The sequence below is a fragment of the Dreissena polymorpha genome, chromosome 6, assembly GCF_020536995.1.
Source record: "Dreissena polymorpha isolate Duluth1 chromosome 6, UMN_Dpol_1.0, whole genome shotgun sequence".
NCBI classification, from domain to species: domain Eukaryota; kingdom Metazoa; phylum Mollusca; class Bivalvia; order Myida; family Dreissenidae; genus Dreissena; species Dreissena polymorpha.
In genome coordinates, this window is record NC_068360.1 from 4,066,696 (window position 1) to 4,090,685 (window position 23,990).

A 23,990-nucleotide genomic window follows, 5' to 3' on the forward strand; every position below is an offset into this window, starting at 1 on the left:
GACATTGATTTTATATAATTATAATAAAAGCTTACATGTGTCCTTTCCGAAAACCTTATAAGAATTTTCATAAATAAAATAGTAGCGAAATGTTAAACGCATTATGTCTTTGTTTTGTTTCAGCAGCTTTATATGACATATGCTTCAAACCTAATAACTGTCACCCTTACAATACACTACTTCACGACTCTAGCACTGCATATTTGCAGAAAAAGGGTATTTCTTAATATCAAACAGACACGTATGACGTTTTGATCCGCGACTGGGACATTTAAATTACATTTTCATAATCATCATTAGCTTTGAGCGCATATATTTATTACAGCCATAACATGTAAGTTCGTGTATTAGGGTAAACAAGTAAATATGATTTGTTTTCACTAACACAACCCAACAAATCAGGAAAGGAAGGTTGTCTGAACTTTGATTTCGATTACCTTTTTACGATCCCTCAGTTCAATAAAAATAAGCAATCACATGCAAAATTCATCCAATTAGGTATTTAACATAATTGTTGGCTATTGTTTGTTAATCTAAGATTATTTAAAGTATATGATTGGAGGTAGCAACATATTGAAATATTAACAGTTTGTAAGTATGATCAAAATTAGCAAAAATGATTAAAAATACATACAATAATAAGTCTAGGGTCGGCATAAAGAATTTGAGTCGGTCGGGCACATGGCAACAAACACCTTTCTAACCTTAAATGTCTGACTGTTTCAATTGATCTAACACATACATTCCCATCTTTTCACCTAATGTACTGTTAGTATTACTGAAAATAAACAGTGTTAACCAGCAGAAGAAAGTACCCACCTGCTAACAAGGTAAATCCTAGAGCTTTCCATGGCTCAGTTCGAGTCAGCAGTTGCTGATATATGGGGTCCATCATATTGAGTGTCATAACGCTACTCTGAAATAAACATCAGCGCAATGAAGTATTCTGCGAGTTGACTCATTCCATTAAAGTAATTTAAGAACGACGAAGCATGATTACGCAAATAATTAAAAAAATGTTCAAAATAAATATCAACGGATTTGTTTAAACAAAGTAACGTTAACTTTTATAAATTAAAGGCATGTACATGTAACTGCAATGCATGCGTACATTAACTTTCCTTATTATAACGTTGGGGCACGCACATACATGTACAAGTTTTTCGAACGCATCAGCTGATATGACAATAAAATGGATGACATTTTAAAGTGACTGTGCATTGTTATGATATTGGTTTATGTATAGGAGTACGTTAGCATTAATGATTGAGCAAATCTCATCATCCGAAGGCGCACCGTCACATTTTTGCTTTACTTCAGAATAGTTGGGATAAAGCTGTCGTGCACAAATGAATGCCGTCACGTTATTATTTTAATGACGTCATTAGATTTTGTTTTTTCTTGTATTTAAGTTTTTATGGCAAACTCTGTCATTTTCTTGATCTTGTTTTTTTTCAGAAGTGCGACATGTCTTTTAAGAAAACGCTGTGATCAATAGAATACCGAGTGTATGTCTATTGTATACAGATTAGTTTATCTTCTTGCCACGAAAATATTATCCCGTCGACAGGGCTCTTTGTTCAAGTTTTCCACGCCAAGCTCAGTAAACGTATCTTTCTTCCTTCAAAAATAACATGTATTATCAATAGCTATATTCAACATAGAAAATATAAGCAATGTCAAATCTTACCGCCCTTGCAAAACTGATTTTCAAACCCAGCACCATGTTCAACTCCTTCATGTGGAACCATTTCACGACCAAGTTGTCGCAAGCGATCACCAAAGTACTTGATACGAGTCTGGAAATAATGTACTTTAACAATGTGTTTCTGTGAGGTTAACATGAGTTTAAATGAGCATATATAAACATGAATTTACAAAGCGACCATGAATATTTTTAATAAAGTAAACGCCCCTTTTAAAACGAGTCGGCTTCGGGTGTTACGATTAAGTATGATAGATCTACTTACGGTTTTACTAATAAGTAGGATCCAAATGGTGTTACGAATAAGTAGGATCCTAATGGTGTTACGAATAAGTAGGAACCTAAGGGTTTTATGGAGTCTCCGACTAAAAGACATTGCCCAGGCCGATTCCATAATTTTTTGGTCGGTCCACCAAACATATTGTATATTGGGTATATAGTAGCTCTATATTAGGCCGATAGTCCACCAGTTTTAGGTCACTGTAAACTGATGGTCACTGTAACAAAGTTTCAAAGGTAATTTTGCTGAGCCAATTACTGTTATTTGTGTTCAAATTCATGTGTTCATGTGAATTAAGGGCATACGTTTGTTAAATCAGCAACTGCATAAAGGCGATTGCTACGGAATCGCATGCGTAAAATGTATGCAATTTGAATTGCTAAACACTTCAGAATTATATATACAATGTAATAGTTATAATCTAAAACGTCGACATGAATTTCCAAACAAATCTTAATAAAGCAACGACTTAAAGAAACACAATCACGATTTATATATTACTGCTGTTTTGTAAACAAGAAAATTGCACGACATTTATTTCCCCGATTAAACAGTTAACATATTGAACCTGCGTTTCATATCTATTAATAATAATTTCCAGCATGACGATCTGTAAGGGTTAAGCAAACGTACGTATTATTATTAGTGCGTGCTCCACGCGTTTCAATTTCTTCAACTTCGGTACTCACCCGAGGAATATTCGAGCGCCAAACATCGTCCCATAGTTTCGGAGAAGAGCCCCTACGGCAAATATCGTCTTAAATTTAAAGGCATGTGTTTGTATTATTTTTCAAGTTTGAAATAACTCTTTCCACATCCACAATATCTAGTTCTGTGGCAGCTAATGAAACAAATCGAGAAGGCGACTGGCGATAGGAAAGTAAGGATTGCCTGTTTTTAATAAAATGGGCCTTGCTCTGTAAAAAGGGGGTGCGTAAAATGTCGTCCCAGATTAGCATGTGCAGTCCGCACAGGCAAATCAGGGACAACACTTTCCGCCTAAACTGGATTCTTTCTAAGAAGAAACTTTCTTTAAACGGAAAATATCATAAAAGCGAAAAGTGGCGTCTCTGAATAGCGTGTGCGGCCTGCAGAGGCTAATATTGGACGAAACTTTACGCACATGCATTAAACCCTCTTTTCACATAGCACGGCTCATATCTTACAACAAGCCGCATCTTACGACCTTTCATAAGATACAATCCCTGTACGTGTGCATTAATGCATTTTTTATGATGTGCAAAACAAAACATTGCTTATAATTGTCATTTAAAGATTAACAAGCAATAAGACTTTGATGTGTATACACAGTATATGCGAGTCGCGTTCTGACAAAACTGGGCATAATGTATGTGCGTAAAGTGTCGTCCCAGATTAGCCTATGCAGTCCGCACAGGCTAATCAGGGACGACACTTTCCGCTTTTATGGTATTTTCGTTTAAAGGAAGTCTCTTCTACACGAAAATCCAGTTATGCATTATGCCCAGTTTTCACAGAACAAGACTCATATTAAGACTAAGACACAAACTGTATTGCGCAGAAGTGCGATGCGCATACCAGATGACATTGCTATTAATATTCTACGAGGTATTCTAATGAATAATATGCAAATGATTCATGCAATAACATGTACATCTCATACCCAGGTTTAGTCGTAATCAAGTGCCTTAATATTAATGTACCAAAGACATGTAAAAAAAGTAAATGCATAACTTTCAAATATTAAACACGATTGGAAAAGAGATATTATAATTATTATTATTTTAATTACTATAATTATAATTATAATTAGCATTATTAGTAGTAGTACTTTTAAAATAATTGTATTATCATCATCTTCATCTTCATCATCATCATCAGCATCATCATCATCATTATCATCATCATCATCATCATCATCATCATCATCATCATCATCATCATCATCATCATCATCATCATCATCATCATCTAGCATCATCATCATCAACATCATACTCTATCATCATCATCTAGCATCATCATCATCATCATCATCATCATCATCATCATCATCATCATCATCATCATCATCATCATCATCATCATCATCATCATCATCATCATCACCATCATCATTATCATCGTCATCATCATCATCATAATCATTATTATTATGATTGTTGATTTTTATTTCACTTTTATGTTTCAATCATAATCAACAACCCACTTGCGCGATTGTGATCAATCCGGCAGAGGTAACCAGACTGATGGGGTTGCCGATCCGGTCCACTATAAAGCCTCCCGCGAGACTTGAGATGATTTCCGCCCACTGGACGGTGGAGTAAAAGCCCATGTACTGCGTCTCGGAGATGTCAATGTCCTTAACCACGTGCTTCTGAAGAGCCGACGGACTTTCACTGGTGATGTATTCACCTGAAATTGTTGTGGACTTTTATTAGTTGGTGCAGAACATGTTTATTAACCCATTTATGCCTAGTGGACTCTTCCATCCTTCTAAATTGGATCAATTTATTTCCAAAATTACGGATGGCTAGTATATTTATTTCTATATTTACAATATTTCTTACAAAAAATTCCTTTAAGCAAACAGCGCAGACCCTGATGAGACGCCGCATCATGCGGCGTCTCATCTGTGTCTACGCTGTTTGCCAAGGCCTGTTTTCTAGACGCAAGGCATAAATGGGTTAAGTGTGCCGTGTTTTGTTTGTGGTATCCGGACATTCGTTCGGACGGACGATTGTTCCTACGCTTATTTGAAGAAATAATGAAGGAGAGCGTGTCCGGGCTGTCAAGATAAAGTAACATCGATTACCCGGGGTGTCAAAATAACGTAGGAACGAACGAATTTACGCCTTGTCAAAATAAGCGCATAAACGATTAGCCGTGGGAACGAATGTTCGGGATTCTGTAATTTTTCATTAACGCTAACACATGTTCATCTTTGGGCATAGATCATTTTAAATTAAGTGTATGGTCTACGGCAATAATGGAACAAATAAGATACGTTCGAATGTAATTATATTCAGAGGGCTTCGACGACCCAAAAAGCACTATAATCGAGTACTATCGAAAATGAAATTAAACCGCTGTGCTAGGTCCGATAATTACAATACCTGAACGTATCTTTAGCACAATTCTCAATCTGCAGAGGGGTTAGAAGTTGTTCTGTTTAAATGAGTCGCGTTTTGAGAAAACTGGTCTTAATGCATGTGCGTAAAGTGTCGTCCCAGATTAGCCTGTGCAGTCCGCACAGGCTAATCAGTGACGACACTTTCCGCTTTTATGACATTTTTTCGTTTAAATGAAGTCTCTTCTTAGCAAAAATCCAATTTAGGCGGAAAGTATCGTCCCTGATTAGCCTGTGTGGACTGCACAGGCTAATCTGGGACGACACTTTACGCACATGCATTATGTCCAGTTTTCTCAGAACACGACTCAAATTATGGGTTGTTTGGGATGTATATTAGCAGGACTTGGGTAAGTCTTCAACTTATTGTCATAGTATGGGATTTATATTAGCAGGACTTGGGTAAGTCTTCAACTTGTTGTCATGGTATGGGATTTATATTAGGAGGACTTGGGTAAGTCTTCAACTTATTGTCATAGTATGGGATTTAAATTGACAGGGCCTGGGTAAGCCTTCAACTTATTGTCATAGTATGGGATTTAAATTGGCAGGGCCTGGGTAAGTCTTCAACTTATTGTCATAGTATGGGATTTAAATTGGCAGGGCCTGGGTAAGCCTTCAACTTATTGTCATAGTATGGGATTTATATTAGCAGGACCTGGGTAAGCCTTCAACTTATTGTCATAGTATGGGATTTATATAACCAGGACCTGGGTAAGCCTCCAACTTATTGTCATAGTATGGGATTTATATAAGCAGGACCTGAGTAAGCCTCCAACTTATTGTCATAGTATGGGATTGATATTAGCAGGACCTGGGTAAGCCTCCAACTTATTGTCATAGTATGGGATTTATGTTAGCAGGACCTGGGTAAGTCTTCAACTTATTGTCATAGTATGGGATTTATATTAGCAGGACCTGGGTTAGCCTTCAACCTATTGTCATAGTATGGGATTTATATTAGCAGGACCTGGGTAAGCCTTCAACTTATTGTCATAGTATGGGATTTAAATTGGCAGGGCCTGGGTAAGCCTTCAACTTATTGTCATAGTATGGGATTTATATTAGCAGGACCTGGGTAAGCCTCCAACTTATTGTCATAGTATGGGATTTATATTAGCAGGACCTGGGTAAGCCTTCAACTTATTGTCATAGTATGGGATTTATATTAGCAGGACCTGGGTTAGCCTTCAGCTTATTGTCATAGTATGGGATTTATATTAGCATGACCTAGGTAAGCCTTCAACTTATTGTCATAGTATGGGATTTATATAGCAGGACCTGGGTAAGCCTTCAACTCATTGTCATAGTATGGGATTTATATTAGCAGGACCTGTGTTAGCCTTCAACTTATTGTCATAGTATGGGATTTATATTAGCAGGACCTGGGTTAGCCTTCAACTCATTGTCATAGTATGGGATTTATATTGACAGGACCTGAGTAAGCCTCCAACTCATTGTCATAGTATGGGATTTATATTAGCAGGACCTGGGTTAGCCTTCAACTTATTGTCATAGTATGGGATTTATATTGGTAGGGGCTGGGTAAGCCTTCAACCTATTGTCATAGTATGGGATTTATATTGGCAGGACCTGGGTTAGCCTTCAACTTATTGTCATAGTATGGGATTTATATTAGCAGGACCTGGGTAAGCCTTCAACTTATTGTCATAGTATGGGATTTATATTAGCAGGACCTGGGTAAGCCTACAACTTATTGTCATAGTATGGAATTTATATTAGCAGGACCTAGGTAAGCCTCCAACTCATTGTCATAGTATGGGATTTATATAAGCAGGACCTGGGTTAGCCTTCAACCTATTGTCATAGTATGGGATTTATATTAGCAGGACCTGGGTAAGCCTTCAACTTATTGTCCTAGTATGGGATTTAAATTGGCAGGGCCTGGGTAAATCATAAACTTTATATTGTCCTGGACAAACTGTGCAAGGGTGGTGAAGATTTGATGAAAACATTCTCCATCTTGTATAATGTCCTTTTCTACGTTTTAACACTAACTCTGGCGGTTCTAGTTCAAATCTTGCTTGCGTAGGGCTGGTGAATACTACATTAAAGATTGCTATTTTCAATAATGATATTCGTTCCTTTTTCTTATAAATAAACGGGGAAAAAACTTAAAATATAATCTCATATTAAAAATGCGCATGTAAAAAGTGCAGTAGCTCTAGTAACACTGGCTTCATGGTCCGAAAATAATCCCAATCAAGATTTGATGGTTATAATCAATTGTATAGGTTTGGATAAAATTTAATATAGAAAAGGAAAGTCTCTATTGCGATAACGGCCCTAAAGTGAAGACGAGTACGCACCACGGGCGACGCCTGAAAGTTTATACCCTAAACCAATGGCTAACGAGCACTTCACTCCCAGGTTAGCTTACTACAATACACAATTATATATAACTTGAATCGTTATATACAGAGTGTAGTATTTCACAAATAAAATACACATTAAACGTAAATCTTGTAATACACTAACTTCACGGAGAAAACATTTCTCAATTGATTATGGCAATGTACAAAACACACAAACGAGTATTGGTTTCATACTTACATAAACCTGCAATACACAAGAACACAAGTAGACCATATCTGTAAAGCTGTGTATTTGGTGAACACGTCAAAACGTCTGTATTCTCCACGATTTCGTCATCATCGGGCCTTTCTTCTATCGCATTAATCGATCGTTCCAAACTGGAAACGGCAACTTGGGAATCGCAACCCCAAACTCCGGATACGCCTGAACATATACCGCCGTATGTAATGTAATGTTTGTAACCAACGTCACTGTCTTTGTCGGCACCGCACAACAGCGGACTTGATTCGTTTGATGAGATATTACTTGATATTGAGTTGTGTCTATTTCTGTTCGTTATTAGTTTCTCTTTCACTTGATGGTATACACTTGCAAGCTCACTAGTATATCTATCATGTGGTGGCCCGGTTGCTCCTACAGACGACTTCGATAACAAGGGCTTCCGTTCTGTCGCAGCATCTCCCATTTCTTTGTAAGCACACTGTACATTCAATATAACGTGCTCCATTATAACGCAGAATCTAATATAACCCGGGTGGGTCTTTGGTCCCTTTTCCCCCCAAGTGTCAATTTCTTTTTTAAATGTTTTCATAAAATTCAAGTTATGCGAAGCCCCTCGCATTGTTTGAATTATTACTCTATTATACTAGATTGATGGTTAATCCATTCTGAGACATTTGACAAAACAAGTGCGATAACGTATTGCTTGATGCGAATAAAGGTGTGAAAACTACCGTGTGTTTATCATTGTTTTACATGATAATGCTGTAACTATTTAAGTGCTATCGTTCTGTTGAATAACTTACAGCTTTGACGCTGTTAACAAGTTTTCGTAAGGTGTTTCATTTCATGATTATTCGTAGACGGTATTTATTTAAATACCGTCTGCTTAACTGCACCTGAAAACGTTACAGCAAAGAGAAATTATAATAGTAATTTAGACTATTAAGATAATCATATATGAAATTACAGGTTTATTGTTAACCAAAATTTACTTTACTATCGCCTATTTCCAGAAAATAATGTGGACATGTTGCATTTAATATTAATTTAAAATCACTTGCCCATGGCTGTTAAAATTGAATCTGAAGTGCTCACGATGCGCGCAGATAACGTTACCTGGTTTGCACATGTTCAATTGGAAAACCCCCGTCACATAATTCACAATTCGCTTTCCACTTCAAAAAAGGCGTACGTTTGCATGCATAAAAATCCAAAACACATTTATCCAAAAATTTGTCCAGATTTATTTTTGAAAGCGAAGTCGTGATTATATGGGATAATCGGATAAATATTGAACACCGTTATTTGCGTTAAATTGGATTAAGAGCTTCTATGAAAATTATAAGTATTAGTATGTTACAGCTATATATCGATGATTAGTTCATACTATCCTATCGAACAATATTCCGTGTTTATTCGATGTTAATTTATTCCCATTTCACACGTAAGCGGGCCAAACACTGTGTTATCGGGCAGTGACCTGGTATAAATGAAAGTGGGTGGAGTAAATTTAAGTATTATTCGGTGATATAATAACTGTTCAAGACTAATTTATATCGTGTTCGCGTCTTCAACGTAATAGTCTCTAGTGGCATATTAAAATATGTTGTGGACAATAAACGTATATGTCTCCTGTGGAAGTCTTGACAGAAATGGTTCATCGGTCTATCTGAATAAGTCTTATTCGAAAAAGTAGGTCAACACCAAGGTCAAAATGAGGTCAGTTGATACGAGTGAGTTTTGAGTATTAAATGGAAGAATCAAAGGTTCTCAGATATTAGTATAGATGTTATATGAATAGTCAATTTCTTTAAATACAAAATGACCTACTTAATAAGTAAAAGTATAAGTAGGTCAATATCAAGATTAAAATGAGGTCATGTGATGTGAGTGTGTTGAGGGTGCTTACAGATAAAACATAATGAAAGTATATCAGATGTGTAGCAGTTATATTGTATTTAAGCCGACACGCGTCATTGTGAGCTAACAAAGAGCTCAGCTTCGACCCTCTTTATTAGACTTTGTTTTAAAGAAGGTCAATCTCAAGGTCAAAATGACGTCAGATGATGTGAATCTGTTGATAGAGTTCAAAGACATCATCCATGAACATTCCAATGCTTTTAACCCATTTATGCCAAGTGGTCTCTCCCATCCTTCTAAATTGGTTCAATTTAATTCCAAAATTAGGGATGTCTAGTATATTTATTTCTATATTTATAATATTTCTTACAGAAATTCCTTTAAGCAAACAGAGTAGACGCTGATGAGACGCCGCATCCAGTGTGTTTTTTTTCACAAATAGGGGAATGGTGGCGGGGCCCGTCCAAAGGCGGAAAACGCGTCGTTTTTTTAGGAAAAGCGGAAAATTAAAAATTCACTATTTTATATGTAATGCTATTAATTAAATGAATACACATGAAAATAAATTTAAGATATATTTATGACAAGAGAGTTCTTTCTAAAAAAAATAATTCTACAACATTGTGGGAAAATATATACTCTTTGTTTAGGGGAATGGGGCAGAATATCGGCCCCGAAATTGCCATAAAAACACTGGCATCATGCGGCGTCTCATCTGGGTCTACACTGTTTACCAAGGCCTTTTTCTAGACGCTAGGCATAAATGGGTTACGCAAGCGAAAAGGATGTTTAATGAAACGTGTGATTTTGGCTCAACCAAGATTTTTGACCTTCTGAATGAGTGTAAGTGCAATAGTAGACCAATGTCAAGGGCACGGTAAAATAGGGCGATATAAGTGAATTTTAAGTGTTGAAAGACATAGTCCATGAAAGTATCTAAGCTTTGTAAGAAGCATTACCAATGTTGAACGAATCATATACATTTGGGTAAACCAATAATTTTGACCATTTTAATTAGTCTTATTATAACGATTTGGATGTGTTGAAAGTGTTAAAAGACAACATTCATGCAAGTGTTGCGGTTTTGTGGGCAGCATTTATTATACTATACAATTACTATACTGTGTCATTTTGGGTTAACCTCTAACGAACGGAAGAACGAATGAAAGAACGACAGGCACATTGCTATATGCTCTACTGTATCAGTAGATGCTGAGGGCATACACATGTAATTTACTATTCTACAATAGTATATTTTGATTTTCAAAGTCTATGTCTGCTTTCTTATGAGTTGATATCATGGCTCAGACAAAAACGTGAGTTTGTTTACATAAAGACATCGAGTTACATTATATACCTCTGCACCCAGATTAGTATAACCAACAAACATTATGTAATTTTAAGTTCCTTTACACTTTACATTAAACCACCTACTTTTTTATTGTTCTAACTCACTACATCATATATGTAAAAGTTACTTTTAAATAGGTCTAAGAAAACACATCATATTGTTATGTTATTAATTATGAACGGATTTTCCACGCTTTAAATTTGTACGAGTGCATTCAATATAAAACAACATATTTTTATTATTAGTATTGAAACTACTTTTTTAATTTATTCGGGTTTTCTCTACCTTCAAATAGATCTATATCCAAATTACACGCTAATGTTCATCAGACATTTTAATGTTGTTCAACTAGTTGCAATAATCCAACTCCCAGCTATTGACCCTCCGGGTATGAGCTGTACGTATGTACTCATAAAAGCTCAGAGCATTCAAGAAGAACTAGTTGTTCAACTAGTTGTCAGTCATGACATTTCACTACATTCCGATTTAATTATTAATGTGCCTGGGAGCCGTTTCATCAACGATTTACGACTAGTTGTAAATTACGATTTACATAAATTACGATGTTTCAATGAAATCGCGTTTCATCAAGCAAATCATAAATTAAAATTACATAAATTTCATACATAAATATACGACTGGGTAAGGGCACCCGTAAATTAACGTAATGGCGGTCGTTTTTGTCATCCAAGATGGCAGGAGACGAACAATTACCAATGCCAAGGCTTTTAAGGGAGAGATTGTTCTCGAAAACCTATGAGATGAGAACATTGCTTCGATACTCGTCTAAGTAAGGGCGGAATAGAGCGATCTTTGGTTTTGATCGGGGAAGACATAGCACCAACTTGCCGGCGAGCTCATCCCTTTCATTCCGTCGCTTAGGTATGTAAATAAGGCGAAGAAATCATTGATTTAAACAAGTATAATTATAAAATTGTATTTATTTTCAAATAGCAAATAAGTAGCATTTAACCCAAAAACTTGAGAGTAGTTGCCCTTTGTTTACTTAGCATTTGACAACTCGGATTTTGCAAAATGGTTGAAGAATAAGTTATTGTTGTATCTTTTCTTAATAAAAGCATTCGATGATTACCGTTATTAGTTTAAGCATTTATTGTTGTGTTTCTTTACAAATGACTTTATGTTAAACTCATTCTATTTTGTGTCGACGTGTACTTATCGATGACTTTAAGTGCAGACTGATTTACCCCACCCGCTAATGTTGAACTTGTAGTTGTTCTACTTCCAAATGTTATGATTGAACAATACTTTACCTCGAAATTGTTGATTATAACATCTTGATCATGAAAATGAATATGACATCATGATGTTGTTTGTGTTTGCTATTTTTAAACAAGTTATTGTATTGGTTAGTTAAGTTGATGCTGAGTAATGGTATTGATACCTTAATAATTGTAGAAAAATCACCTTAATTGTTTCTATATTGTTCTCATTTGATTACAATGTTGTTCGATTGGTCATTGTCAGCTCGGATACTACTTACCTGTACCCCGGGTACTCTTTAAGTATACTTACATGTAGAGCTAACCCTGTTACAGTTAATATACTTTAATATAGCCGGAAATTTAATGCTAAATGGGTTGTTGTAGGCTTAATTTTTTTAATTATGTTCACATTAATGTCATTTTTTTTCTCAAATAGTCTTTATATCATTGAAATTTATACTCAAAAAGCATATTGATGCAGTTTTTTCAAAAGGTAAGTTTAATTTAGATAAACAATATGGCTTTACATTTATCTGTAGTGCACTGTACCACATCGAATTTTGGGCAATAATACAACTCGGGTACAGTCTAATAAGGACCGGCCCGGGTACGTTTAAGTATATTAACCTTACCCGAGGTACATGCAAGTATGCTTAATGATACCAGGGGTACATGTAAGTAGTACCCAAGCTGTGAATAACCAATCGAGCGTGAGTAAAGTAGATTGTACCTTATGTCTTTAATAATTGCAGAACAATTACCTTATTTATTTCTATATTGTTTCCATTTGATTACAATTTATTTATTTGTCAAATTGAATTCTGCAGTGCTATAAATATGCACCCCCCATCCAAAAAATTTATTTCGTGCATATTGATGGGGCTTTTTTATTTATTTACTCCTTTTCTGCATTCCTCCCTTTTGTGTTGGTAATGTGAACATGAAATGATGAGCACTTTCATGTTAATGAATAACTTTTATTTTTTTTATAGATGTTTACTGAGGATTCCATGCCATTAATATGCAGGCTGTTGCTGATGCCAGCATGAGGTAAATGTAAAAACAGTATTATGATTCATTACCTTATCATTAAATTTGGTATAAAAGCAGATAAATACCATAAAAGGTTGAAATAAGCGTAATGCTTATCATCTTTGACATCTAATAATCATTAGTTACGTACATGCGCAAAAATCATTAACTACCACAATAAGCACCATTAGCACTGTGTGATCAAGCTTTTGTTCTTTTATGTGTTAGCCAATGCAGCTATCAGTATTATCTTTAAATATTGTCTTAAGTTACATTATTTCATCTAGGTAAGGTAACTAAAATATAGTGATTTGATAATACTTAAGCTAGTTTTGTGAAAATTATCGAGATGCTTTCCTACCTTAATCTAACAATATTAACTGTGGACTGCTGTTTTATCAAAGACAAAGCAACTGCCCAATAAAATATTTCAATTTACAGCAATATCTGAGCACCAATGATGAGGGTCATCTGCTGGGAGATAGTGGGTATCCGTTAAGGACTAACCTGATGACCCCTTAACCTCATCCCTCCCATGCTGCGGAACAGGCCTACAATGACCATCTATGTAGAGGGTGGGTAGTAGAAAGGGCATTTGGAGTGTTGAAATCACGAGATTGGTAACATATTATATAGGTTGTGAAATATAAGTCTTATTAGTGCGAGATCAACTTACCACACAGTATTTAAATGAAGTATTAGTGCCAATCTCTTTCTCACAGTGTCTTAAATCAAACATAACTTCTAAAGCTTGATAACGTACAACTTTAATAATCAAATTTTAGAATTTATATGTAAATTAACTTTTATAATAACTGAGGGTTGTTTGCATGTGTAAATATGATGTTTCATAAAAAAATGTCTGTTTAAATAAACTGATGATTTATTCATTTTATTTTAAATCTTAAAAATTCATTTTGCTTATCATCAGACTCTATGTATGAAATATTGTTTACTAGTGCATTTAAATGATATTGTGCATTAATAGTGAATACAGGCACAAATAAAGTGTTTTGTAGGCTATATATTATATATAATTTATATTGAAATTAAATTAATGTCAATGGTATCAGGACAAATTAGTCACTTAGACAAATGTCTATGTTAAAGAAATACTTTTGATACATGTATTTGTTTAGATATCTGCATGCCACTGGTGGATGTTGGCCTTTCAAGTCCAATATGTGCTGTGAAATATCAACTGTGTACATGCCCCTGCATAACCTGTGTCTGGATTCAAACGTTCCACTGATAGAGGAATTGGTTGGAAATGTGATGGAACCGGAAGTTATGAACAACACACCAGTACATCGAGCAGCATGTGATAAGAGGCAGCAGCTGATCAAACTGTTTCATAAAATGTGTTAAAAATTTATAGTTATAAATGTTATAAAGTGATAGATGGCTCGAGTCTTCTCTGAATAGGCAGAGCTACACTACTCAGCCAAATGGCGTAAAGTTGTGTCATAGCTGATTTGGAAGGATTGGTATTCCTGGTCGTCTAGACACAATAGTTACAACAGCTGATGTTTGCATGTTTTATAATTGTGTATGCATAATTTGTCTAATATTTACTTCAAGGTTATAGGTTTGTGAAAGAAAAAAATGTCAATGTTCTGAGGACCAATAAAAAAAGTTATGTGTTAGGTATTACCAAGTGCTTGATTTAATATTTATTTTAAAGGGAACTTTTCCTAAATTTTGGCAGATATTCAAGTTTTTCATTAAACGCTTTTATATTGATACATGTAAACACTGGATCTAAAAAGCTCCAGTAAAAAAAGAATACAATTAAAGAAAGAAAAAAAGTAACTCCTACAGGGCTCAAACCACTGACCCCTGAAGTAAAAGCCTCACACTAAGACCACTTGTCCGTCCATGTTGATACAATGAGTGATGTATTTTACACTTTATATAAGCAATCCTCATCGTGTCACAAAATATTACGACAACAACAGAACTCTACAAATTATTCAATCGTCGAGTGTTGCAGCAGATAGTTGCAACGCTTTAAAATTTTCAAGTTTTTAAATCGTCAAAAGTTGCATATAATGGATATTTTAGAGCATGGTAAATGTTCAGTATTACTGTTTCCTCACAAATATCATAACTACAACAAATGTTTGCGAATCTTAAACTTATTTTTTTTAATTTAGTCAATTTACCCAAACTGGAAAAGGTCCCTTGAATATTGAACAGTTATCTGAGCTCCAGAAAAGATCATATACTCAAGGTACTTTTCCCCATAAGGCCAAAAAAAAAATAGTCTTGGTTCAGGGAACCCGACCGACCCTATTTTTTGCCCCCGACCCTAACGATTTTTTGGTCCATGGAAAAAATCTGATGGCGAAAATGCTAAAATCTCGTAAAATTTCATTGAAAACAGCCACCATTTAAACCTGGATTGGTTTTCTATATTTTTCTCTTTGTTTCAATGAAAGTGTTCGCAATTTGAACAGTGAACAAAAACCGGTCTGCACCTGTATACGAGACATTGCTTGACCTTATTGTTATTGAAGTGCGCATGCTAGCTGGCCAATCAACATTGAGCTCGCTTACACATGAAATAACGTTGTTGAATGAAATGTAAAAATGGGTGGAGCTATGGAGTAATATTCGGTAATTCATGCGCAGACACTGTGCACTTTGAATACACAGTTAAAATTGTCGTCTGCAAACAAAATAGCGGCCGGTCGCAAATGTCGTATTATTAAAGATTAAAAATGAAAAGAAGCGTGACAATAATTTAATTATTTCCAAGCTGTCTATTGATCTGAATTTAAAAGTGATAATTAAATAATTAGTTCTATGTCGATGATGTTACAACTTTCTGTCAATTTCCGATCAAATGAAAAGATGATAATTAATTAATTTGTTTGTTTACTCGCACACTATGCTAACTGACAGCAGCGTATTTTAATCAAATGAAAATATGAAAAACACGCGCGGTTTAATTGTAATTAAAGTTTCGTATTTTTAACACATAGGAAGAGTCATTCATCTAGTCTACTATAAAAATGGAATTAACCACTTTGTCTCTACAGTCGCTAACATGGCTTCATTTAACCTTAAAGCGTCGTTGGACGAAAAAGAGTCATAAAAAAAAAAATTAAAACACAAAACACTAGAGCATTCCAAGAGTCATGGAAACTTGACAACAATTGGCTTCGCTTTGATAATGAATCAAAATCAATGTTCTGTGACGCCCTTAGCCTGTACAAACCAATAGCAACATTCAAATTTATGTACACTGCTCACTTCCTGTGCGATGCGCTCAAACCCATTGCCATTTGATAAAAAAATGTACCAGAAGAAAGACTTGTGCTATTCTGAGGTTACCCTCCTTTTGACAGCCACTATTCAGACTCTTGAGCACCTTTCGGAGACTAGGTCAGGTCTCATGATGAAAAAAATTCTGAAGGTCACACCCCAAACACCAGAGACTGATAAAGATTGCTTGTTCACTTTTGAATATGAAGGTCACACTATTACAGACAGACAAACAAAAAATGGTTGGCTCAAAGAAATTTTGGGCCAGCGCTAGCCATGAAGAAGTGCATAAAGAGCTAGGAATATTGAATAATATACAACGACTAAATACCACATGTGCAATGTTAATCATTTGGTCAGTGTTTAAACAATCATGGGTGCATTAACTGACCCTTTTTCACCCTGAAATCAGTCGACTGGTAAAAAAAAAAAAAAAAAAAAAAAAAAAAAAAAACCTACCTACCCTCCTACATTTTTCTGGCCATGTTCCCTGAACCAAGACTATTTTTTTATTTGGCCTAAACAATTATTCAAGTGATATTTTACCCACTGACTTTCGCTCTAAAAGGTGTTCTCTGTAATGAACATTCTCAAAGCCACATTAAAACAAGGGCTGTTAGTAAAACATGCATGCCCCCCATTTGGGCTGTCAGTTGTAGTGGCAGTCATTGTGTGAATACGTTTTTTGTCACTGTGAACTTGACCTTTGACTTAGTGACCTGAAAATCAATAGGAGTCATCTGCCAGACATGATCAATGTACCTACGAAGTTTCATAATCCTAGCTGTTGGCATTCTTGAGTTACCATCCGGAAACCATTTTACTATTTTGAGTCACCGTGACCTTGACATTTGACCTAGTGACCTGAAAATCAATAGGGGTCATCTGCAAGTCATGATCAATGTACCTATGAAGTTTCATGATCCTAGGCGTAAGCATTCTTAATTCATCATCTGGAAATCATTTTACTGTTTCAACTCACTGTGACCTTGACCTTTGACTTAGTGACCTGACAATCAATAGGGATCATCTGCCAGTCATGATTAATCTACCTATGAAGTTTCATGATCCTATGTCCTAAGATTTCTTGAGTTATCTATCATCCGGAAACCATCTGGTGGACAGACCGACCAAGCAAAACAATATACCCCCTCTTCTTTGAAGGGGGCATAAAAAGTGGGCTTGTAAATGTAACGGTACTTTATAATAATAAGTGTGCTGTCTATAAATATGGATATTATTGTCATAAAAAAATAGAAGTTTTCCAATATATTAGATTGTTTCCGAATGTATTTACTAAACTTTACCACTTTATGAGTCTCTGTTCAATTATTTAGTCATCTACCGTTAAAATGTTGTTTACCTGTGCATTTTTTTTGTATTTTTATTGAAATGTTTATGATAATAATGTTTATGGTATTTGATAACAGTTGCTATTACACTAGTTTTCAATGAATAAAACACAAAGAACATTCACAAATATTTATTATTAATCAGGAAGTAAAATATATTAACTGGGCATGGTATTATAAATCATATGACAATTTATATCTTACATGATAGTATGTGTAATAATAAGTTTCATGGACTCACTGAACACCATCACATGTAAAATCAATTAAAAGTTCCAGAAACAATTGAGCAATTTAGAATTTCATTTTTTTAAAGAGAAACCAGTTCCTCATGATTATTGCTTATGTCCCTCTGAATGGCATATCTTCCCCTTGACGCCATCAACATCTCCTCCCGAGTTTTATTACGCTGTTGCTTCATTCTTCACATGTTGCTGCAAGCAGATAAATTTACTAGTTTATACATTTAACAGAACTAAATATTAAATACACAACATATGACACTATGTTCATAATAAGTAAGCATGCCTACATGACCTGGTTTTGTTTCTGAAAGTTGGTTTTTGTATTGCAAAATTAATCTAGCTTTCTGAACTTAAACTCAACATTTGTGTGTGACACTAATGCTCTACATTCCAATTTCTTTTTTAAGTACATGGATGTCGAAAGAATTAATTAAAAAATACCTTGACACACAAGTTCATACCCTGGTAAATAGGTTACCGGTAATAAAGTTAAATGAAAAAATGCAGCAATACTTTATCCCCATAAAAAAGAGTACAATGAAAAACATGAGCACCGCATAACAGGTGTGAACGCTCGGCTACGGGTGCATTTTTTAACGAATAAAAGCTTGTCAGAATTATTTTAAGGTCCTTCACCTTTGACCTAGTGACCCAAATATGGGTGAGGCGTGTAGAACTCGTCAAGGTGGAGCTGCATATGAAGTTTCAAAGTTATAGGTGGAAGCACTTTGATTTTATGGCCAAAGTTCAATACATTGACAAAATGTTAAGGACTGAGCATGACACGGACGACACAACACGCTGGCTATGACAATACCTTGGGTTTTCTCTGAAAACAGCCCAGCTTTAAATTGAAAACATAAATTGTTACATTTTCATTGTAGGAAATAATTAGCAGTCAGCTTTACTATAATCTATAGAAAAAATAAATAATTACTAGTTGTTGCTTCTGCCTTCAGTTTTATGTTTAAATGTAGCTGAGTGACACAACTTCTGTTTAAGTTTTGTCAACCGTGTTCTCTGTCCATTCAATTTTGGTCCTTCAGCCAGTAATAACATTTTCTTTTCTGGAAAAACAAAGAAATGAAAACTGCATTTGTGATCTTTACATGTAACACAGTTTTGCAGAGAAAGCAATATAAATCAATGATGATTATTTGCATCTTGTGAATCAACACTATAATAAATTATTGTGGAAAATGATATTTATTTAATGCTTTCCGGTGGTTTATAGAGAAATATCGGTGGATTAAAACGGATAATTTCACTATTTCAAACAATGAAAATTATCAGTGAGAATTATCGATAATTTTCATTGCTTAATGTGAAATGACGTCATTTATTTGACAAAATGACGACATAATCCCAACGACATTCTTAAGTAAAACTCTTTAACAATGTATATAAACTGCGAAAAAAGCATAAAATAAAAAGAAAATTTGTTGGATTCGGTGAAATATTGATTTTCATTCACTCGTGATCATAGAAAATATATATTTTCACTCGTGGCTGCGCCACTTGTGAAAATATTGTCTATGATCACTCGTGAATTAAAAACATTGATCCACCGAATCCAACAAATATCCCCTATATAATAGACAAACAAATAGCATTCTCAATGATATGACATTTTTGATTACTAAACATGTTGTGTCATGTGAATCTAATACCTTATTGAAAAAAATATTTGATAATTGAACACAAAAATGCTGACATGACAAACTTTCAATCCATGATGTCTTGTTATTGTCAGCCTGAATTCCGATTGGTGTCTATTAAATTATATTATTAAACTGTTAATTGATCTACACCACAGTCACATTTCTGCATAGAAATAACAAAACAATTAATCTTACCAATACATTTTTATTCATGGATAAAGAAAATAAGCAAAAAATCTTCATTCTTGTCAATATCAATTGCCGCCTTAGAGTCTTTTGATGATTTTTGCTTTGGCAGACACTTGGCTGAAATAATTCGTGTTCAGATTTATCCTGAACGCGAATTATTTCAGCTGTCTTCATTCATAACCAACAAGTTCTCAACTCACATTTCAACCGTCTCCATCCAAAATAACTTCTTTTTGCGTATAGTAACGGAAGGAGAGTGTCGGCCAAACAGCAATCGGTAGCCTTCCACACCGGTCTACACGTCGTTTTCCAGTGTTTGTTTTTGTATCGATTCACAACTAGCATTGTTTTTGTTAGTCCAAATAATTAGACGTAATTCGACCTCATATTTATAGGAGTATGTTTTTTTGTGCGATGTTTGCCTTAGCTGACAGAACGCGCGAAAATTACGTCATGCAATTTTTCAGACTGTGTCACTATTTTTTTCGGTTACAAAATACGTATATTTAAGTAGTCGTATTTTATGTATGTTGCATTTACGATTTCGTTGATGAAACGGAGTTTATGTAAAATCGTAAACGACTACATTAAAGGGGCCTTTTCACAGATTTTGGCATTTTTTAACTTATTCATTAAATGCTTTATATCGATAAATGTAAACATTGGATCGTAACAGCTCCAGTAAAAAATCAAGAATAAAATTTAAAAAAGGGAAAGAACATTGCCCGGTCGAGGTTTCGAACCAGTGACCCCTGGAGTCTTGCCAGAGTGCTGAAGTGAAAACGCCTTAGCCTACTGAGCTATTCCGCCGAGTATACCTATTTGACGTATTTTATACGTTATATAAGCAATCTTCGTAGTTTCACAAAATTTAACGACAAAAACAGAACTCTCCAAATTATTCAATCGTTTCGCGTTGCAACGCTTTATAATTTTTAGGTTTTAAAATCGTCAAAAGATGCATATAATGGCTATATTAGACCAAGATAAATGTTCAGTAATACTGTTTCCTCACAAAAATCATAACTAAAACGAAAATTATTCGGCGTCAGCTGAATACGCCAGCTTTTCACCTTAGCCTGACCTTTGTTAGCGTCCAATAGAATTCAAATAAAACTTCCCGCGGCCAAGTACAGATGAATACACTTCATTGACTGCATTGGCTGATTTGATAATACCACTAGAACATTGGAAACATGTCCGCGTCTTTGTAACACTGTTTTACTGCGTGTTCAGCATGAAACAGTTTTATCTCTAATAAAAAGGCTTTATAGATAGAACAGTTTTACACTCAATCTCGACATCAATACAGTTTGTGCGTACATCTTTTATTTTCAGAGGATTTTCAGCGCGAGAACGTTGTGTACTTAAAGGCCATGTTCTCATATTTAGTACTGACTTCCATATTCCTGTCAACATGTAATATGTAAAAGTATAAAGAGCAGTGGAAGCGATGCCTCACTTTAATGTGTTGCATTTCAACCCGCGAGGTATAAGGGGTCAGTTCGCGGTTAGTGTGTTTGAATGTCAGAGTTTATATACAGGTCAGACCTTCTGTGCTGTTCGGAGTTCGCGGTCAGTTATATAATAGTTATATAATAAAGACGCTATAGCGTGAACTAGGTGAACCAGAATTTTCTTTACCACCAGAAAGATGTGAAATGAAGATATCCAGCGATATTATTTTATGGCATGTCAATAATAGATTCTTAATGTGTTTTCAACAATACCATGATACATATTATTTTTAATTAATTAACAAGAATTATTCCATCATATTTACTAATGTATTATTGCAGCATATTGACTAATGTATTAAGTATGAGCGCGATGATTCTCGATACTGTTAATAATCGAATCAAATACACGTAGCAATTCCCGATAAACCACTTAAACAGGTTTGTTCGAAGAACGCGCGTATACATATTTAAAATATGTACGGAGACTTCGCGTGTGGCCGGTTGACTTTGGTTTTCTTTTTTGTATCTATAGGTTTATGACCAGCAATATGTAATAATGTAAAATAAGCCGCGAAAACTCCGCGTAACATCCCGTACTGCGTTTGATGCAGCTAAAAACTGCACAGAAAAAGATATTCGCTATCCTTGATCTCATTCATTTAAATCTTTACCTTCCATAAACTCCAACCACAATCAACGCCGTATATCTTTTTTTAAAGATATTTATTGTTTACAATAGAATATTTCCACCTAAGGGAGGGAACCTGGGACAAAAATCGGCTTTTACTGAGTTGTCTTTCACGGTGGTTTAATGGATAATTTATAAACAGCTGAGCTTAAGTGATTTTTTGATGACGTACTTTATGTATCGGGTAAAGCGCACACAATGTAATTCATGATATGCAAGCGATGTATTTAATACGGAAGTATTTTCTACCTACCGTAGTTACTATACGTTTTCGGACACATAAAAAATCGTGTCCGAAACTCTAGATACACACAAATATTCCCAAAAATAAATGTCCGAAAATTTAGAGGCACCGTGAAAATATATACGAGTCGGGTTCTGAGAAAACTGGGCATGATATATATGCGTAAAGTGTCGTCCCAGATTAGCCTGTGCAGTCCGCAAAGGCTAATCAGGGACGACACTTTCCGCTTTTATGAAGTTTAAATGAAGTCTCTTCTTAGCAAAAATGCAATTTAGGCGGAAAGTGTCTTCCCTGATTAGCCTGTGCGGACTGCACAGGCTAATCTGGGACGACACTTTACGCACATGCATTAAGCCCGGTTTTCTCACGACGCTCCTCATACCTTTTTCATCTACGTTAATATGTTAAATGTCGTGTAACACAGATCAATGTAAATCGATGTTGAACTTTGACCACATCGTACAAAGATTAGCATGAATATGCGGTTGTATTAACCTTTAATTAAAGTCCACAATTGCGGATAAGAGCACCACCTGTATCGAGTACACATATCTTACCTATTTACCCAAACAAAGCGAACATAACATACAATAAAGTAATTTCTTCCTTTTCATTCGACAAGTTTCCCGTTGTCTTTCATCTCGCCAAGCCCTTGGTGCCCAATGATCTCATGTCCTCGGTAATCACCGATCTTGGCGTTAAAGTCACCCATTATGATTATAATGTTCCTCTTTGGTCTGTTTCAAACCCCGCGTTCAGGAATTATAGATGCGCCATATTGGATAAAATCTTGTAAATACTTTCCAAACATAAGGCTCTTTCCATAATCATGATAACCAATACAGAAAAATATACACTCGATGCTCTTTCTTTTCTATACGTGAAAGCCTCAGAAATTTCAGCTTTTTTCTTAGTCGGTATTAAAAGAAAATACACGAAAACTATATTGTTGTGTTCTATTAGTTTGTTTAATTATTCCAAAATAACCTACACTTGATTTCATTCTTTATCGATAGATAAACATTTGTGTGACTTGTATTAATTTTCTAACTGACGTTGACCTCAGTGCTGCAAATAGATAGATAGATTCTTTATTTCCTCCATTCCTGGAGAGCATAACACATTTACAACAAGTATTTACATCATTAATATATACATTAGATAATTATATATGTATATAAATATATGTACATGCATAGAACAATAGAGAGACGATTTTATAATAAGCACACTCAAAAACTAACAAACTTGTCTCAGCAATAGGACTGCTAATTGAGCGTTCAGGCGATTGTAATCTGTAGTTGATAGCGTCATTTCAAACAACGTTACGATTTGTTCTAGTGGTGTCTTTCGTGTTAATTTTATAAAACACTGAAACCCCTTTTGGTTAATGACAGCATCCCAAATTTATTCACGTAACAGTTCCCTTTTCGAACAAAAACATACTGAATGAAGTTGTTTGTTTTCCGTGTGTATCCCACACAATGAGCACACTGTTGGGTATGATCTATAGAGGAATCCTCCCAAGTGTGCCATCAGGGTGGCTATTAAGGGCGATAACTTAGGCGAAATCCGTGATATTTTCCAGAGGGACAAGGGCTTATCTAAGTGTAGAACATCATCAAGGTTCAATGTGGGACACACGTCCCGGATACTTTCCAACTGTCTGTGATGTTCCGGAGCGGATACCGATCGTTGGAGCATATGTTTCAACGCTTGCTTAGACGGGAACAAACCTGATTCTAAATAACCGTCTAAA

The 23,990-nt window shown here is 35.2% G+C and overlaps 1 protein-coding gene and 2 long non-coding RNA genes across 4 annotated transcripts; 1 reads left to right on the forward strand and 2 right to left on the reverse strand.

The window, feature by feature from the left end:
- Window positions 1–1,679: 1,679 nt before the first annotated feature.
- LOC127834142 (uncharacterized) lies at window positions 1,680–8,272 on the reverse strand. The gene is made up of 3 exons (XM_052359775.1): window positions 7,669–8,272; window positions 4,174–4,379; window positions 1,680–1,799 (listed from the first exon to the last, which is right to left on the reverse strand). The coding sequence occupies exons 1-3, from the start codon at window positions 8,270–8,272 to the stop codon at window positions 1,680–1,682; spliced, it is 930 nt and encodes a 309-aa protein (XP_052215735.1).
- A 3,419-nt stretch (window positions 8,273–11,691) lies between these two features.
- On the forward strand, window positions 11,692–15,322 carry LOC127833235 (uncharacterized). 2 transcript variants are annotated; one of them, XR_008027263.1, is made up of 5 exons: window positions 11,705–11,902; window positions 13,083–13,140; window positions 13,564–13,697; window positions 14,262–15,052; window positions 15,165–15,322. It is a non-coding gene; the product is annotated as an uncharacterized LOC127833235 (long non-coding RNA). The 2 variants fall into 2 exon arrangements; XR_008027262.1 differs by lacking the exon at window positions 15,165–15,322 and having other exon boundaries at window positions 11,692–11,902; window positions 14,262–14,775.
- Window positions 15,323–17,860: 2,538 nt separating this feature from the next.
- LOC127833240 (uncharacterized) lies at window positions 17,861–20,419 on the reverse strand. Its single transcript, XR_008027268.1, has 3 exons — window positions 20,040–20,419; window positions 18,927–19,056; window positions 17,861–18,178 (listed from the first exon to the last, which is right to left on the reverse strand). It is a non-coding gene; the product is annotated as an uncharacterized LOC127833240 (long non-coding RNA).
- Between the last annotated feature and the right edge of the window lie 3,571 nt (window positions 20,420–23,990).